This window comes from Alternaria arborescens, assembly GCF_004154835.1.
Source record: "Alternaria arborescens strain FERA 675 chromosome Unknown contig_3, whole genome shotgun sequence".
NCBI lineage: Eukaryota > Fungi > Ascomycota > Dothideomycetes > Pleosporales > Pleosporaceae > Alternaria > Alternaria arborescens.
The window spans coordinates 1,462,860-1,480,680 of NW_021167858.1; the positions used below are offsets into that span (position 1 = coordinate 1,462,860).

The window sequence follows — 17,821 nt, forward strand, 5'->3', positions numbered from 1 at the left end:
AATTCGTCAATATTGGGAATACGCGACTTCTGTTTCGCGGGGTTCGTACGATATATAGAGGTTGCGGTAGTGGTGGAGTAGTGTCGTGGGTGTAGTATCGATGCGCTTCGGTGATGGTGATTTTTGGTCGGCAGGATCGAGCGTCATCACGGTTTGATTATGTAAGGCATCTGAAGCTCCGACTGCACATGAGCCCTGCATATTCCACGGCATCAGTCTTCCATTTCATCTCACCGCATTATAATTGAAAGTACAACTGACATAGAAAGGCACCACTGTATACGCGCAAAAGAGATAAATAGCATAGCATCGTACTATTACAAGTTGATCACAAGCACGACTGAGCCTACCGCCCAGTCTACGCCCTCTACTAATAGCCATGTCGTGTGTTTTGGCCTACCGCTCAGCCACGTAATGAATGAATACGTTTGATAACCCGGTGTACCGAATCAGATATCCGCTATGCAAAAGATACCCGAGAGGAACTTGAACGCCGTGAATGCTTGTCTGAAAGCCTCAAAGGTGAGGCTAGACTAAATATCAGGAAATGGAAAAAAGTAAGCTCATAGAAGGTTGCCGCCATCGGAATTCTCTGCACCATGGAGATAGAGCCTGAGTGGCCTACTCCTTCTTGCTTGCCAAGATACTGTACTGACCACCGCAACCAGCCCATACAAGCTTTGTCTCTCGCACAGCAGTATTGTCGATCATAGTCGGGACCTCGATCTCGTCATCAGTGCCCTGACCCGTCTGGAAGTTCACTGAGAAACCCCATGAGTAGGCCTTGCCGGCCTCGTCAATGACGATAGAGTGTTCAGGGCCGCATGCGCCGGTGACAATGTTCTTGAGGTCAGGAAGGGGTGTCGGCTGTACAACAATTTTCGCCTTGCCGTTGTTCTTCAATACCTTGCTCTCATCCGTCTCTGCGTCAAGTTGGGAAGGAGGGAGACCGGTCTGTGAACCATCGCAGCGACCCCAGACGAGCACTTGTCCATCCTTGGTAATGGCTAGGTTGTGATGCGAGCCTGCGTCAAGCGTATGAACGCCTTTGCCCTCCAAGCTGTGTACAATTTTGGGCTGTAGGACGCTGGCATCGTCTGCACCAGCATTCTCGGTGTAACCAGTTTCGCAGTAGTTGTTCGCACCCCAACCCCAGACATGCCCGTCATCTGCGATTGCAAGACCGTGATAGTCACCGGATGCGATGTGCGTGATGCGTTGGCTGTGCTTTTTGATAGAGGTATCGTGGAAACCAACCTTGCTCGGCTGCAAAGCTTGGACGAGGTTGCGTTCGGTAACGCGGCGACCAAGCTGGTTTTGCTGGCCATTGCCCCAAGCCCATACATGGTGGTCCTTGTCAAGTGCGTAGACGTGGTTGGTACCGCACACGATCTGAGTGACCTTCTTTACGCCGTCAATATAGACAGGCCGAGGTGCCGTCTTGTTGTCGGTTGCGAATCCCATGATGCCTTCGTTCTTTCGGAAGGTGCCCCATCCGTAAACAGCGCCCTCGGTAGTAAGGGCAAAAGAGCAGCTATCACCGGCAGCGACATCGACGAAGGTGGTGTCTTCAGGGAAAAACTCGGCCGGCACAGGCGCAGGTGTAGCCTCGGCATCGTTCAAGCCACCAGTCTCGTCTTCAGAATCAGAATCGGAGTCGTCCGCATCGAGATCGCGCATCTTGACGTTGGCGTTCGATGTGTCGCGCCCGAGGGCGTCGTTGTCGTTAACACCCCATGTCAGGATTTGGTTGTCTTTGGTTAGTGCAACAACGTGCATGCCACCAGTAGCAATCTTGACGACATTCATGTTGGACAGAGTCTCGTTGTAACGCGGTCGCTTCACGTCGATGGCCTTGCTTGTAGCCCCAAGGCCGAGCTCACCAGAGGAACCTTCGCCAAAGACGAACACCTTCAACGGTTCAGTGTAGCGGATCGAGTTGATCTCTGTCTTCTTGCCCTTGGCGCGGCGCGGGCCCTTGGGATTTGGAACCAGAGCCGGATCGATCTTCCCGGCCTCTGGCTCTGGTGTTGCAGCCTTTGACGCGGCTTTTGGTGCAGCCTTGGGTGCAGCCTTCGCGCGCTCGACCTTTGGCTTCTTCACAGCGGGCGCAGGCGCGTCTTCGACATCGGGTTCGCTTTCTTCGTCCTTCTTGCGCTTTGTCGTCTTCTTAGGCGCGGCTTTGGGTTCAGGCGCGGGAGTTTCGGTCTTCTTTGCGCGACTGCGTCCAGTAGCTAAACCCGTCTTAGCAGATAGCCCTACTTTGGACGCGTTGACCTTACGCTTCTGTGGTGCTGCCTTGACTTCCTCGGCGTCTTCATCAGCCATTTCGACGTCTTCAGCGTCTTCAACCTCCTCGGCTATGCCATTGGCAACAGGCGCGTCTTCGGTCTTCTTTGCGCCTCTTCGTGGGACTGCGAGATTGGTTAGCGGTGGCCTGATTTCCTTGGGTGGGCGTGACGTACCGGCGCCGTTTACTTTGACCTCTTTGGCATCTTTCTTCTCGGCGGGCTTTGCGCTCGCAGAACGGGAAGCTCTAGCCATTTTGCGCGACACGAACGAGAGTTGATGCGCGTAAAAAGTTTTGGGTGGAAAGTTGTTGTGAGGTGGCTGGTGTTGTCGTATATAGAAAAATGTTGAACTGTATTTGGCAAGCATGGCGCTAGACTTTACATGGACCAGCTCGCTGCAGCCACGGCCCGTCAACCATTCATCGCGTACGTCACTGCCTGATTGGCTGACCATCAACTGTTGACCGTCCGACACTCACAACATCTAGCATCATCTGCCTCATCTGCCTCGTCAACACTGCAACGCCTTCTCGTGCTTTTACACATTGCTTTAACGTATTGCATCTCAGTCCCTGTCGTTCGTCATCGGAATTCGTCCAGCCATTGCCCAGTACCTAGATGGTCGCCTGATACAACCGCAATTCGCGAAAGGGGCGAGCAGCACAGCATCTTGCCTTTCAACATGTTTCACAAATCTATTGTTCTTTCTGCGCTTCTGAAAGGGATTTACTGCGTCCAACCTGAGGCGCCATCTCCTAAAGCGGCTCCCCTGCGTGATCTACCTTGGGCGCAACTTAACTTCCTGCATACTACTGATATCCATGGGTGGTGGGGAGGCCATCTACAAGAGTAGGTTACCGAAAAACGCCTTCAGCTGAAGTTCACTATGTTGACACACGTCGATCTGACCAACTGCAGGGCGTCGTTCTCGTCCGATTGGGGCGACTATGTCTCATTTGCTCAGCACATGCGTGACAAAGCAGACGCGGATGGGTCGGACTTTCTTCTTGTAGACACCGGAGACAGAGTAGAGGGAAACGCTATCTACGATTCCTCTAAGCCTCGAGGAAAGTTAGTGGGGCCCTGCATTAAATACACACAGGACCTACACTGACTTCGTAACCCAATATCTAGATTTACATACGAAATTGCCAAAGAACAAAACATCGATCTGATCTGCTCTGGGAATCACGAACTTTACAAAGCAAACACTGCCGAGGGTGAATATTTTCATACAGTTCCTGACTTCAAAGAAAACTACTTGGCTTCTAATCTAGACATCTATAACCCCAAGACCGGAAAGCTGGAGCCACTCGCGCCGCGCTTCAAAAGATTCACTACTAAGAACCAAGGCATACGTATCCTAGCTTTTGGATTCATCTTCGATTTTACAGGCAATGCAAACAACACTGTTATTCACAGAGTCGAAGACACGGTGCATGAAGAGTGGTTCAAGGAAGCCCTCAAAGATCAAGACATCGACCTGATCATCGTCTTTGGTCACGTCGATATCCGTTCTGAAGAGTATGCAGTGCTCTTCTCTACTATTCGTTCCCTGCACTGGGATACGCCTATCCAGTTCTTCGGAGGTCATACGCATATCCGTGATTATAAGGTTTTTGACGCCAAAGCTGCTGCTCTCGAGAGTGGGCGGTATATGGAGACGCTCGGCTTTGCGTCTATCAACGGTCTCAGTACTCGCGGCACGAAAGATAGAGCGCCTGCACTCCAGAGCCCAAAGCTTACATTCTCTCGTCGATATATTGACAACAATCTTTATTCGATGCAACACCACAGCGGGAAGGACGCGAAATCGTTCGCAACTGACCATGGGAAAAAAGTTTCCAAGGCGATCGGCGAAGCCAGAGAATCTCTCGGACTTGGGAAGGTCTACGGCTGTGCGCCACAAGATCTTTGGATCAGTCGTCGCCCTTACCCGCACAGCGAGAGTATCTTCACTTGGATCGAGGAACAGCTACTACCTCAGACTATCGAGAAATCCGATCGCATCCAGAATGGCAAGAAGGCGTTTGTGATTACCAACACCGGTGCCATCCGTTTTGACATTTTCAAGGGAGCTTTCACCAAGGACACGAAGTTCCTAGTCTCGCCGTTCACAAGTGGCATCCGGTATATCAAGGACGTACCTTACAAAGCCGCCAGCCAAGTACTCAAACTTTTGAACAACGAAGGACCTATTATGCTGGCCATGATGGAAAGCAACGCATTCCTGCAGCCCCCAGAGATTTTAGCAGCACGGTCTCGACCGCACATGCTCACATCTTTCGACTCTGCTTTTGCCGACCTCCATGAAGGCCAAACACCTCTCCGCAATATGGATGAGCCAAAACCTTTCCCAGGTTATACCACCAAAGATGATGCCGGTGCGGATGGCGACGACACAGTTCATGAGCCCATCGCCTTCTACAATGTTCCCAACTGCATTCAGTCAGCTGTTGGCTTCGATCGACCAGGAAATAAAGTCCAAGAACCAGAAACCGTTGATCTCATGTATAATCAGTTCATTGAGAAATGGATATTGCTGGCGCTTGAGTACTTGGGTGCGCAGCGTGGGCTGGAGGATACTGAGGCGTTTGATAACGAGAAAAGCTTCACGGATATTATGACGGAGTGGGTGGAGGAACATTGGGGGAGTGAAGATAAGGGATGTTAAGAGTAATCAAGAATTGGGTTTTCTTTGCTCTGTCCGTCAGGTAGATGTTGTAATCCCACACTCTGCACATGTGCCTGCGCATGGAACTACGTCCACGCAGGCTAGCGACTCTCATTATAGTCAGGCATTTCCTGTCTTTGCAGACTTCCAGATCGTGGATGGAAGAAGATCTAGTTCAACCCAATATGCTTCGCCCGAAAAACGCCTCGCCATGATAAAGTATGCCGTTCCAAAACTCCAAATTGCCTGTCCGTGTCGTCTGCCGACTATCGTCCTCCCCGGGCGGCGCGGGCTTGTTCTCTTTCGCTAGCATTGTATCTGTATGAAGTGTTAGCTCCTTTTCGGGGCGTCATTACCGCTGGTGTCTCTGCATCTCTGCATTTTGGCAGCGCATCAGCTTGTTGCGATCGGCGGCGGGAACGTACTTGAGGAGCTTTTCGATGAGATCGACGTGGGTAAGAATCATGCGGCGGCAGCAGTAGCGTTGGAGACCGATCTCGTCGAGGGCCTCACTAGATGGGGTACACGTTAGCGAATGTCTTGTGTCGGTACGGGACTGGTAGTGGTATTGAACAAGGTCGAGTTTGGCTGCAAGGTAGGCGTGCTGGGGTCTTCTATGAACGAGGTTTCTTACGCTTCTTCTTTGCCTTCACTGAGAATGGTCATGTACTTCTCCCACAGGTCGCCCGTGACCTAGGAACTCTGTGAGCAAGGGCGCGCATGAGCTAGAATGTAGTTGTAGTACCTTGCCGCACGAAAAGCAACGGATGGGAACAATCATCTTGGTGATTCGAGGGTATTCGTGTTGTTTAGGAGGACACGCGATCACGGTCTGATAGCTACGGAAGCGCGCAAAGGTAAGGTGAGGTTGTCGTGATGCCGGACGTTGGTGGACGCTGTCTCAAAGAAAGTTGCGGGCGCGCTAAGGACGCGGGCGGTGAAAAGCTCGGGCCAGGCTCCATCGAAAAAGTTCAACTTCGACATATCAATGCTACACGAACTTCACGACTTCCACCTTTGCGGATTCTTACACGCAAGTCCACTCGAGACTCAGCTAGGATGGAGGACGCGACTCCCCAATTGAAGAGGAAGGCCGAGGAGGCTGCAGCACAGAAGAGGGCCAAGAAGCAGAGGAAGAACGAGGCTGCCGCTGCCGCTGCGCTCAACGATGGTCGCAACGACGAATCTTCAAATGGCGCAACCGGTGCAACGCCCAAGTCGAATGCGTCTACGCCAAAGAAGCGATCGACGTCTACCCCGAAAACGAACGGTGCGAGCAAAGATGCGCCGGCTGAAGTCAACGGAGCACTGGACATGTCAGGATTATCAAAGGCAGCTCTCAGGAAGCAGGAAAAGAAGGACAGAAAGGAAAGGAACAGACAAGAGCGCAACGAACTGATCGAGGCCGAGGTATCAGGCATAGTCAAAAAGAAGAAGAGCAAGAAGACTGATAGGTGGGCTTCGTCACCCGCTCATGGAGGATGGTTCCTACCAGCCGACCCTGTCTTCTCGCCCGACGAGAAATACCTACTCATCGCCAACGCCAAGTCACTTCGTGTCTATGCAACCGAAACATCGTTGCTCGCCAATACACTTTCCGAAGACGACACAGGCGCCCTCACAGCTTATGCTCTATCACCCACGAACCCCCACCTCGTGTACGTCGCATACTCAATTGGGCACATAATACTGTGGAACTGGGTGGCTGGTAAGAAAGCTGGTCGATGGAACATTGGTGCTACAGTCCGCCACATGACAGTCATTGCGCAGTCAGACTCCTCCGAGGATGATCTTACATATTGTCATGAAACTGATGAGGGACACACCATCAGTGTGCACGCACTTCGTACGAAGCGTCAAGATACCCGGACAGAACTCAAGCAAGTCAAGCAAATACTGAGCAGTGCGAGCTCTGCAATCCGCGGTGTCCAGGTACTTCTGCAAGGCAAGTACGTCGTGGTTGCTACATCTGACTCTCTCGTGGTCGGAAAGCGCACGAAGGCTAGCAAGACAGCATTCGAGGACTTGGAGTACGTCTGGCGGGAATTCAAATTCTCGAAGCACATCACGACCTTTAACGTCTATCACCGCGAGCATCAAGAGAATGACAACGGAAACAAGACTCCACAAAGTCAAAGGGATGTTCTTGACATTGCTGTTGGAGAAGAAACCGGTGTGATCCTTCTTTTCGAAGATATTCTGGCTTCTTTTGCTGCAGTTGAGAAAGGCAATGCCGAAAGCTTCAGGCCCAAGAGACTCCATTGGCATAGAGATGCGATAGGGTCTGTCAAATGGTCGTTGGATGGCAATTACCTTATCTCGGGAGGTGATGAGACAGTCCTCACGATGTGGCAGCTTGCTACTGGACAACCACAGCATCTACCCCATCTTTCCGCGGCTATTGAGAACGTTGTGGTTTCTCCCACGGGCTCAGCGTATGCGTTGACGTTGGCTAACAATTCTGTCATTGTTCTGTCTACCACCGAGCTCGAGGCCCGCACAAACATCATCGGTATCCAATCACGTCGAATCGACGTCGAACAGCTGTCTAGGGATGGTGACAACACGTTTGGCATCTTTGATGCAGTGCCCATGGCTGTCAACCCGGCCAACTCGACCGAAGTGTTCTTCGCTGTACCATCGTCACAACCTCGTCACAATAAGAACGACGAAGGTTTCAGACCTGAGCCATACCTACAGACATTTGACCTTGCGAATGATCGCGCAAAAGGGCGACAGGCACTCACCCGCAACAATGCGACGGAGCCCAATGTCGCCCCTGATGGACGCCAAATCAAGGAGCCTACAGTTACGCATATCCAAGTCAGCCATGACGGAGAATGGCTTGCGACGATTGATGAAGTAAGTTCTGACTATCTGAGATGCATGTAAGACATACACTGACTTTGTGCCTATTGCAGTGGGTACCGTCACAACTGGACACTCGTTATGTGAATGAAGGTATTCCAGAGTTCAATGAACAGGAACGCCTGCGCCGCCGCGAGGTGTATCTCAAGGTCTGGCGACGCGACAAAAGTAGCGCGCAATGGAAGTTGGAAACACGCATTGACGCACCACACTTCTTCGAAGACGTATGTGGTAATGGGCGAGTATTCCATCTTGTCGCTGATCCGGCTGCTGCGGGCTTCGCAACTGTCGGCGAAGATCACGTCGTACGGATATGGAGACCTAAGACACGATCACGCGATGGAGTCATCGTTCGTGGGGCCCAACAGGAAGGTCTGGTCACCTGGTCGCTCGACCGGTCAATTGAAATCAACGACAAGCTCGACATCACCGAAGGTTCACAGCGGACCTTACCGCCGCGCACTTCACGATTGGCCTTTTCATCCGATGGTTCGGTCCTTGCTGCTTCAATCTCTTGGGATTTGGAAGAAGACGCCGGTGTCACACATCTGATCGATGTTCAATCTGCAACAGTTCGACGATCGCTCACTGAGATCGATGTAACGGCCCTCTCTGGACTCGGTTTCGTCGGGCAATATCTTATAGTGGTTGCTGATGCCATCACCGTCTGGGATATGGTCTCTGACGGGCTCGCATACAGCATACCAATCGATACTCCTGGCATCGGACGCCTAGAGCGCGCACCGCTCGTTCGACTAGCTTGCAACAGCACTGACGATACATTCGCTGTGTCACTACCTCGGTTCGAGAAGAACGAATCCACACCTACCCCCACTAAGAAGGTTTCGTCCAGGATGTTTATATACGGACCAGAGCATCAGAAGCCCATTTGGAAAGACACATATTCTAGTATTACGATGGGTCTTGCATCTCAGAAAAGCGGTTACGTTGTTCTTGACTCAAAGGCGTACTTCAGGACCATCACCCCAAGTGCTGGGTCGTTGCAGCTGCTGACTCCTCCACCAGAGGAGCAACTCGAAATGCATCACATCTCCTACCCTGAGGATAGCGAGGAAGACGACTCTGGCAGGCCTTTGGCGAAACTGTTGGTTTCCGATGATCTCACTCAAGATATTGAGCGTGACGAGCAAGTCTTCAGCATGCAGGATTTGCAGAACGTGCTGCATGACGGTTCTGTCCCTCCCCCACCGCAGGGTTTGTTTAGTAATATTTTGGCGCTCATTGGGAAGCCGCAAACGGCATCAGCATAGGGGGCTGCCGTCGTGTAATATAGTTTTGACAGAATACTACGACATGGAGATATTTTACTTGAACTGGCTGTATAAGGTGACACTCGAGATGATGCTAGACACCTAGTGTGAGGCACGTAAGTTATCGGGTAGGCGCATGAAGAACTATGCTACCAAACAAGAAGAATAGGACAATGGCAGCAAACTTCAACCACGCTTCTTCGCTTTGTACAATGTCGGCTCTATCATCTCTACACATCAATCTCATTCAAAAATCAGAGGCTCATATGAACGGACATGACTGCTTCTGTGCTCACCTAACGAACATACAGCAACGTTGTGAGCCATACGATTTGACTCGTATTGCCTAGCCTCTCTCTGTCACACAAAAAAAAGCGTTTCCAGCAAAATGAAGCTTTGCAAACTTCAAAAATGTGAACGTTTGCCCGTTCACGGAATCGAACCGTGGATCTTCGCATATCGAACATATGCTGCGTTACGAGTGCGACGCAGTACCACTGTGCTAAACGGGCAATTTGGATGGTAAAATCTGAAATTGAATGATTTATAATAGCAAACAAGTAACAAAAGAATCAACACCGTGGTAATGGTCACATTGGTGGTGGACGATGTTCTGGTGGGGTCAGATACCGTTGAGCCGAGATCTGTGGATGGACTCGCTACCCATGCTGGTCTTGGTATGGCGTGTCGAATGCCACAACACGAGCTACAAATGACCGCGAACGGCAGGAACAACTCGCTAGAATACAGAAAACATGTCGCTAACCCTGACAAAATGGGATGCATGTAGTGACTAGTGCGCTGTCTCAGAGTAACATACAGTCGCGTATTCTCGCATTTAGATATTTGAGAAATATCTTCATGTACACTTTACAGGTTCCTCCCCAAGGGTAAGGTCCTTCTTTGCTGACTCGTCTTGTCCGCATCTAAGGAGGGTAGATGATGTACTCGCTTTCTTCGTAAGCGCGTTGGTAGATTGGTACTAACAATCTGATAACGGCATGTGCTTCCACCAGATACACAAACCAACTAGATGCACTAACGTGGAAGCATTGCATATGCCATCAGCGGAATGGCTCCTTGGCTGGTGATCACGACGCAAAGACAGGCTCGATCCTTGCTCTCTACGTTTTCTTCCGTGCGGGTTACTCTTGAGTGGTTTCCTGTTGAACCCAGGAATAAGCTGACCAGCATAGGAGATGGGGATTCATGGAGCACGAGTTTACAGTCCTCTACGCTCTTCGCGCATCGTCAACAATTTCTCGGTTGCGAGCCTTTGACTAGTATTGATCATCCTAGAATTGGACCATCCATCACAAATACTGGTTGGCGTTGTCTTACAAAGGCGGAGGTGTGAGCCAGTAGCGTGCGCTCAAACTTGGGTTCGGGTTGACAGCAGATAGACTTCCTGACTTCCCGATCTGTCAGCCGGAAACCTGAAGCCTTTTCATGGCGTCTCGCATCTTCATTGGCAAATGCCTCCCGTAGATATTTGTTCCGCTGATGCGATTATGATTGAGCTGCTCTAGGTGTGCGCTCTTCGTACGATTGCTGTGTCATATAGATACCGCTGAGACTTACGTGAGTGTTGAAATATCGGTAGGTGTGTATGAGTTGGTAACCAATAGTTGTAGAGGTCGTGCTTAGTGATGCATGGAGCAGCGCAGCTATCCGCTTAGAAACATGGCCTGGACCCGAATTGATATCCGGACAGACCGTCGACTGGAAAGAATCCATAGCAGGAGTCGGAATGCAATAGAGAATGCATATCATTTTTGGATTGAAGAAATGCTTTCGTTGGCGGCAGACGTGGCTAGTTGCGGGTTGAGCGATTTGATGGCTTAGAGAGTATCCTACTAGAGATTCGCTTGCGTGATTTTACTTGGAGACGGGGGTTGGTCGCTCGCTTGAAGATCCTCACTTGGTTGTTAGAATATGCCGCAATCTGATGAAATACCTAAAGCGGTAACGCTATGGCGAAGACTGGAACCGACGTTAGACTGAACGTGGTGAAGAGGACGTGAGGTGGGCGGAGCAAACGCTGACCCACTCGCCGCATGCCAGCAAAGAAGCGATGCGCGTGCGGCGGGCACAATAGCGCATCTCGGTGTAGAGCTGTTGACGCGGGGTTCTGGTGTTCGTAAACATGTGGTGGCTCAGGCTTCCAAGGACCGCATCGTGCACTTGGCATAGTCGACTCATACTTGGTCAGAAAGCGACGTGAAGTCGCATCGCAGCATTGCGTTGCTATGGTGCCGCAGCATGCATATATGCGAGTTCTTGGATTTGGCGGTTAGCGGTCTCCTGATCAGCCTCGTACAGCTTCAGCGGTGAAGTCAGGCCAACGGATACGTGTCGAAGCGAGTCGTACGGTTAGACTGGACCCATGCGAGCCGCACTACTCAATGGCACAAAAGGGCTGTGCGCATGGAGATGAGAGACTCGGTAATCGCAATCCGGTATACGAAGCGACGGCTGAAAGCGCCACAAGCTGTGCTTTCCTCTTTCGGGATCGTTCGTCCTGGAAGCACGCCCTCGCCGGAGCCGGTGTAGTGGGAAAGGGCGGAGCGGAGACGGATGGTACGGACGCACTGTTCACCGTTTTTTTGTTTGTGCCTGATACTTGACGCACAGATGCCAAAAGCTCAGGACATTGGACAGTCGGGCTGTAGAAGCGCAAAAGTAATGAATTGAAGACGATGACGAGTGCGCAAATAGCCTAATCGCAGGCTGTCTGCTACTGAGCACGCGGTTGCGAAGAAAGCGCATGATCGTGTCATCAAATTACACTGGTTCATGCAGGGTCGTTAGCGGGTTTGTCAGAAGGTATTTTTCAGCATCAATGACAAAGCCAGCCCGCGTACCAATGGCAGCTGGGGTGCAGACGGGGGTTAGTAATTCTGTAATTGTGAGGTCGGGACAAATGACAGTGTCGGAGCCCAGGCGTGATTGGTGCCTTGTCTTTGATGATGATGTGCTTGGGCGCGGGGGTGAGAGTGAGTGGCAGGTCCGCGTGGCCTAGATGGTGGCTTTTGACGATGCGGACGAAAGACGTGAGGATAGCCAAACGCCGATGTGCTAGGCAGCCGCGAAACCAAGGTTGCAGCACATCGGCCGAGGCGAGGACTATGTAGGAAAACGCAAACAATTCGCAGTAAGCCTAACGGTGATTTTGTCGCGCGGAGGGATTGTGCAGCGTCGGGCCCGACAGGGTTGCGCGCGCTGTCAAGGTGCAACAGAGGCGCCTTGGGCGAGAGGGTGACGGGGCCACGTTTGACAGCCACAGATTCAGGGCTGACCGCTCTGCTTGTACAGAGGTCCGTGGCTTAGCCCTTACGACAGCGCATCCTAGCAGCGCAGGCAGCCAGACAGGCAGCCAGACAGGCTCAATCAGCCCAAGCAGTCAGTGCAAAGAAAAAAGGAAAACCCTGATGGCGCGATGTGGGAGCGATATGTGTGATGCAATTCATCGTGAATTAGTAAACGCCGACAAACAGCGAGATGCCGATTAGGCTAGCCATGTGCAGAGCATGTGCTGGGCAGACTGTATATCCGCGCAACGTCCGGTGTCCGCTTCGTAACGCCCGTATGTGCATGCGGGCGAAAGTCTCTACGACCGACCGGGCTGTCTCGTAAGCCGCGCTAGCACCCCTGCAGTCGTGTGAATCATAGTGTGTTAGCTCACCGCATCCGTCCCTGCTCGGCCAAGAGCGGTGGAAACATGCCAATAATTCCGAGAACCCGTTATCCATCCTCTATGCGTCAGGGAAACATAAGAAACACGCGTGCCCTCGCTTCAGATTCCATCACCAGCCCAAACACCAGTCCACAACATCACAGCGAATAACAGACTACCCCAGACTCCGACTTGCCCATCATCGCCGCTACCACAAACCATCAATTACATCACACCTTCCCGGCTTCTACCCACGCTCGGATCACCTTCCCTCGATTGGCCGCTGCTTTAAGGTAGGTTTGCACCCGGGTCTCTCCAAGTCATAAACCAAACTGACTCACATTTTTTAGCCTCTCACCACAGACTACTGCCTTATACATAACAAACATCATGCCTTCCTCATCGCATCTCCGCATACAAACCTCCTTCGAGCCCTTCACCGCCGAGACCACCCGCTCCCACTTTGTCTCTTCACCACCGCAAAAGAAGCAGAAGATGTCTCTCACCCAAACCTACTACATTGCTGCCTCCGCCCGCTCCAAGCTCGGCAAAGAGGCATGCAGGGCCGACCACGACCTCCGCCTTCTCGTTGGACACGCAAACCTCCTCGACAGCCTCATGGTCGAGCTCCAAGACGCCGAACGCCAGCAAGAACAATGGTTCAACCAGACCATGGCCAAGGCCTCCAAGTCCGAAGAGCCCCGCCACATTCAATGGGCCGACAGCATTGCTGAGGAGGAAGACGACGACGACGAGTCCGACTCGGACTCTGAGAACGAAGACGACTTTGACATGATCCCCCTGCCTCGCCGCATCGCTCAGTCACCAGTTCAGATCAGCACAATGGAGGTCGATGACGACGAGGATGAGGACGAATTCTACGACGACATGGAGGACGACTCGGAGCTCGCTCTTACTCGAGTGCCATCGCAACTACAATCACCACCCGAGCTCACCTACGAAGAAGAGTCCGATGACGAGTCACCACCTACATCTCCCCCACAAGCGTCTTTCAACTTCTCCGACAAGGAGGCCATGCTTACAACAACCTTCTACGACGCAAAGCCAGCCTCGCAAGACATCGAGGATCATCCGCTGTTCATGGATACCACCGCCCCGCTCATCTCAAGTTATTAGGCCAGCACATTCAATGTGTTCTGACCTTTTGATTTTTGATCTAGCATTTTCAGCGAGCGTGTCCTTTACAGCATAGCGTGGCATTTGAGCATTATATCCTTTGGTTTTATTTTATTGGCATATACCGCAGGGGCGGTTGGGATCTTCACGAAGATATCAGGAAGCTACTCTACTCTGAAATGTTGCATGGATATGGGATAGGAGGATTTGGGACATTGGTCGCGAGCGGTTCGAAGTCTCCCGAAGGCGATGGTCGAGACTCCCGCCTATAGCTAGATTTTCAATGATGATCATTACACCCACAAAAAACAATCTCCACACTCTCTTCAGGTGATGCTCTACTATCGCTGTACTCTGCATGCTAATCACATCCTATCGGGTCACAGGCAAACTTGCCATGCATGACTGATGAACTGTCACCAGCACATAGTACAAAAACCCCACGCATTACAGTTGTCTGCCAATATGCGCAGTCACACATGTGTTACTGGGAAATTCTAGGGTTGACCGACTTTTGGCCAGTGCGTCAGACCCTGGCCCTCGCATGCCTCCCGCATAGGGCGGGCACCTCGCGTCGCGGCCACGGCTGCTTTTCGCCGAGCGAGCCTCTCGCATGGCGGAGCGACGCTTTCGCATCGCCTTCGCAACGCCTGCCTGATGAAAGTACACTTCCGGTCAATCAACGTCGTATCCCCGCATACAGAAAGAAGGCGATGCGAACTTGATTGCGTACACTGACCACACTGCCCCACGCACCGTCAATCCTCCAAGAACTTCTGCCTTGGAAGAAACGGCCTATGCAAAGCATGCCACACACGCAGCCGGCTCAACTCGGCCTTTGTTCGTGTCCTTGTCCGAAAAGTATGCGTATACGTATGCGGGTGGGAGGTTCGGAGTTTGGACGTGCCCGATCGGACACAACAGGAGCTCGCAGTACGGACGGTCACGTTTTGTTCCGCTCGGTCGAAACGCGGGCATGTGAGCCAGACCATGGAGCGGATCATCAGGGAGCCATGATCCGTCTCACGCGGATACGCATTATCCACTCACACTCACATTTCGATGCACTTGACAGCTGTCTTGATGAGCGGACCATGGTATCTCGTCGCAGAACCCACTTGTCGAGACCTTCTGGACCCTCGCAAGATTTGATCTGAGCATGGTCTCCCGTCTCCACACTGTCACAAGTTGTAGGCGGAAGTTACAGCGCTGATCTCTCCTTTTCCCCACGCTCCACCCACCGTGTCGCGGCGATACCGGGGCTGACCGGTTGTCTCGAAACATCAGCATGGCATTTGAAATGATCAAATCTCAGGTCAAAGTCGGTATCAAATATCGACACAAAATATATCTATGCGCAACATCTTCGAGTTTCATCATGTTTCGATTTGTTTGGTCAACGAAACGATTCAGATTCAGAGTATTCGTACAACCATCGACGATTTGCTTTTGCTACACATGTCCGTTGGCGGCCTCAGTTTAGTCCGGCATGCAATGCTGCGCTGTGGTTCGCGAGTCTTGGTGAGACATGTGCGAATCTAACTCGCGCGTAGCTCGCTCTAAGCAATCCGCTCACATGAAGCAAGACCCTGCTTCTCAAGTTTGGAGCATGTTGCCATAACGTGTCATGGTGATTATTGCTGAGCTGGCATGCCAACTCAGCTGCTTGTTTATTTCTGTGCCGCGTCTTCCCTGGCAACGCCTCATGTCTGTCTGTTCCTGATCCTTTATTGCCAATCAAGGAATTTGGTGCTCAAACAGGGAAATAGGGCGCGCCTCAGGCAACCCCGATCTGACGATCAGATCATCTACGCCAACATGATCCGCGCATGCACGTCCTGGGTGCTGCTCGATAAACACCATATTGTCACTAAAACTTACCCAAACACATATAATCAATGCCTATTGCTGATGTCATTCGTCTGTAATCAGATTCCGCGATAAACACTTCTCATCCAGCTCGCGCCGATACAGGTATGGGCCGCCTAGGAAGCCGGCCTACGAGAACACGGAATGATCGTTGATACCTTGCCAATAAGAACGGACTATGATTTGTTGTTGATCATCTGGGGCGGAGCGGACATAGTAGACGGTGATAAGATAAGCATAATCGAGCCACATCATCAGCCACGTGCATACAGTAGTTGTGACCAGCTATGGTCATCTCCTCATTTTCCCCTCCCCCTGGAACTTGCGATAACCGTTCCTTCCCTTCCGAGGTCGTTTGCATCATCAGCAATGTTCACTGATCGAGGTCTGGACTTGCCGGCTTCGATAAGCTGGTTCACATGATGATGCCGTCAACGGTCAGGGCGGGAACCAGGGTCTATGACACGTTCGCTGTCAAGCCGGATTCCTCGGACTCGGACACGCCTTCCTCGCGCGCCGGGAGCGGAATCTTGTCCTTCCAGTCCAGGAGATCTACGACCTTACCAAGATCGGTAGGTTTCATGTCGATCGCTTGATCAACGGCTTCCGCGGATTGCCAAGCACTCCCTTTTCACTATACGGTGTTCCGCATCATTAATTCAAGTTGCCAGCTTCCTTCGACACAACAACGAGATCTTGAAACCCGACACGCAACCGTCAGGTTGTTGTGTCGGCCGACGCCTCCAAAAGCAGCAAGCTCAAAACTGATTGTGCATACGGATCCGCTCAGAACCTCGCGCCGACCCGCACCGAGGCAGCACATGTTGTGCAGGAAACTTCTAGCACGGAAGAAAGGAGCCCTGAAGTCGTTCGAGCAAAGCAGCGAAAATTTGACGGAAGAGAACTTCTAGAGCGTACCATTTGCACCAGCTGGGTAGATCCTAGTCCGACGTATCTCCTTACACAACCACGTTTTCTGTCAGTTTTCCTACGGAGAATTTTCCGCCTAGTATGCCCGGCCCACCAACAGCCAGGAAGTTTGTACACAAAAACATGGAGAAAAAGTTTTTTTCCGTTTACTAGCAGGAATTTCGCATTTGGCGCAGGTATCACACCATGGTCAGGACTAGCGTGCGTGGCTGGGGGCGGCAGTACCTGTCGATGAGACCTCGGGAAGCTGATCCCTCGTATCAGCTTCGCCCGAGCCTCGGGTGTTACAAACCGCACTATCGTGAGCTTTGTGTGTTGGTGTTGAGGCGCGTGCATGCCATGATGTGGAGTCTGCGGTAACATGTGTCCGCAAAGTAGTCTGCGCACACACCGCTTGGTAAGATTTCGATATGCAGCCGAATCTTCCTTTGTTGCTGTAAAGCGGCGTGATAGCATGGGTCCCATTGAAGATTCCTTCCAGTCGCTTATTCACCCATTCGTATCCTTCTCGAATAGTCGGTAGTACACAAGGCTTCGGCTTTCCCCGAAGACTACCTACTGCTGCGCCTAGACCAGGTCAAAGTAAGGCGTTGGTCATGGCAGAGGAGTGACCGCCCATGTACGGTAAACACCTTTCTCAGGAGACATGCCCGAGCTGAAAAGCAAGCATGGGTGTTGTCTGCTTAGAGGGCAGTCAATCAAGCAGCTTTTGGAGTAAAAGACGCCAAAAGTCATTCTTCTCATCTTTAATTGAGGCCGATCGTGTAGACCTAGAAAGGTGTCCAGTATCGAAGACGCCATGAGGAAGGGCCAAAGAAAGCTGCACAAAGAAACCCAACTTCGGCCTATTCTAACACCTCTCCCAATCCGATAGCTGTAAGACGGAGCCTCGTTATTAGACTTTGCCCCAAGACTCTCTGTTCCAAACAGTCTATTGACGTCTTTTGAAGCTACTGCAAACGATCCACCAGTGATCTCAGCACCTGATCAGCCAGCACACCGGATTGTCAGACGTACTGAGTATCTTAGGCATCACTCTAGCAAGTACTAGCAATGACTCAAGAGCAGACCGACACCCATATAAGATAGGCTTAGGTCGACTCGT

At 51.7% G+C, this 17,821-nt stretch overlaps 6 protein-coding genes across 6 annotated transcripts; 3 read left to right on the forward strand and 3 right to left on the reverse strand.

Annotated features, from left to right (window-relative positions):
- Positions 1-621: 621 nt before the first annotated feature.
- AA0111_g2004 (hypothetical protein) lies at positions 622-2,544 on the reverse strand (the record flags this gene model as incomplete). Its single annotated transcript, XM_028647728.1, has 3 exons — positions 622-2,234; positions 2,283-2,414; positions 2,466-2,544. The coding sequence occupies 3 exons, from the start codon at positions 2,542-2,544 to the stop codon at positions 622-624; spliced, it is 1,824 nt and encodes a 607-aa protein (XP_028510618.1).
- Positions 2,545-3,177: 633 nt separating this feature from the next.
- AA0111_g2005 (Secreted protein) lies at positions 3,178-4,965 on the forward strand (the record flags this gene model as incomplete). The annotated part of the gene is made up of 2 exons (XM_028647729.1): positions 3,178-3,362; positions 3,426-4,965. 2 exons carry the CDS (start codon positions 3,178-3,180, stop codon positions 4,963-4,965), a joined length of 1,725 nt encoding a protein of 574 aa, XP_028510619.1.
- Positions 4,966-5,317: 352 nt separating this feature from the next.
- Positions 5,318-5,746, reverse strand: AA0111_g2006 (hypothetical protein; the record flags this gene model as incomplete). Its single annotated transcript, XM_028647730.1, has 3 exons — positions 5,318-5,477; positions 5,600-5,658; positions 5,711-5,746. 3 exons carry the CDS (start codon positions 5,744-5,746, stop codon positions 5,318-5,320), a joined length of 255 nt encoding a protein of 84 aa, XP_028510620.1.
- A 278-nt stretch (positions 5,747-6,024) lies between these two features.
- AA0111_g2007 (hypothetical protein) lies at positions 6,025-9,104 on the forward strand (the record flags this gene model as incomplete). Its single annotated transcript, XM_028647731.1, has 2 exons — positions 6,025-7,827; positions 7,887-9,104. The coding sequence occupies 2 exons, from the start codon at positions 6,025-6,027 to the stop codon at positions 9,102-9,104; spliced, it is 3,021 nt and encodes a 1,006-aa protein (XP_028510621.1).
- Positions 9,105-12,623: 3,519 nt separating this feature from the next.
- Positions 12,624-13,917, forward strand: AA0111_g2008 (hypothetical protein; the record flags this gene model as incomplete). The annotated part of the gene is made up of 3 exons (XM_028647732.1): positions 12,624-12,690; positions 12,965-13,073; positions 13,131-13,917. 3 exons carry the CDS (start codon positions 12,624-12,626, stop codon positions 13,915-13,917), a joined length of 963 nt encoding a protein of 320 aa, XP_028510612.1.
- Positions 13,918-16,243: 2,326 nt separating this feature from the next.
- On the reverse strand, positions 16,244-16,369 carry AA0111_g2009 (hypothetical protein; the record flags this gene model as incomplete). The annotated part of the gene is made up of 1 exon (XM_028647733.1): positions 16,244-16,369. One exon carries the CDS (start codon positions 16,367-16,369, stop codon positions 16,244-16,246), a length of 126 nt encoding a protein of 41 aa, XP_028510613.1.
- Positions 16,370-17,821: the final 1,452 nt, after the last annotated feature.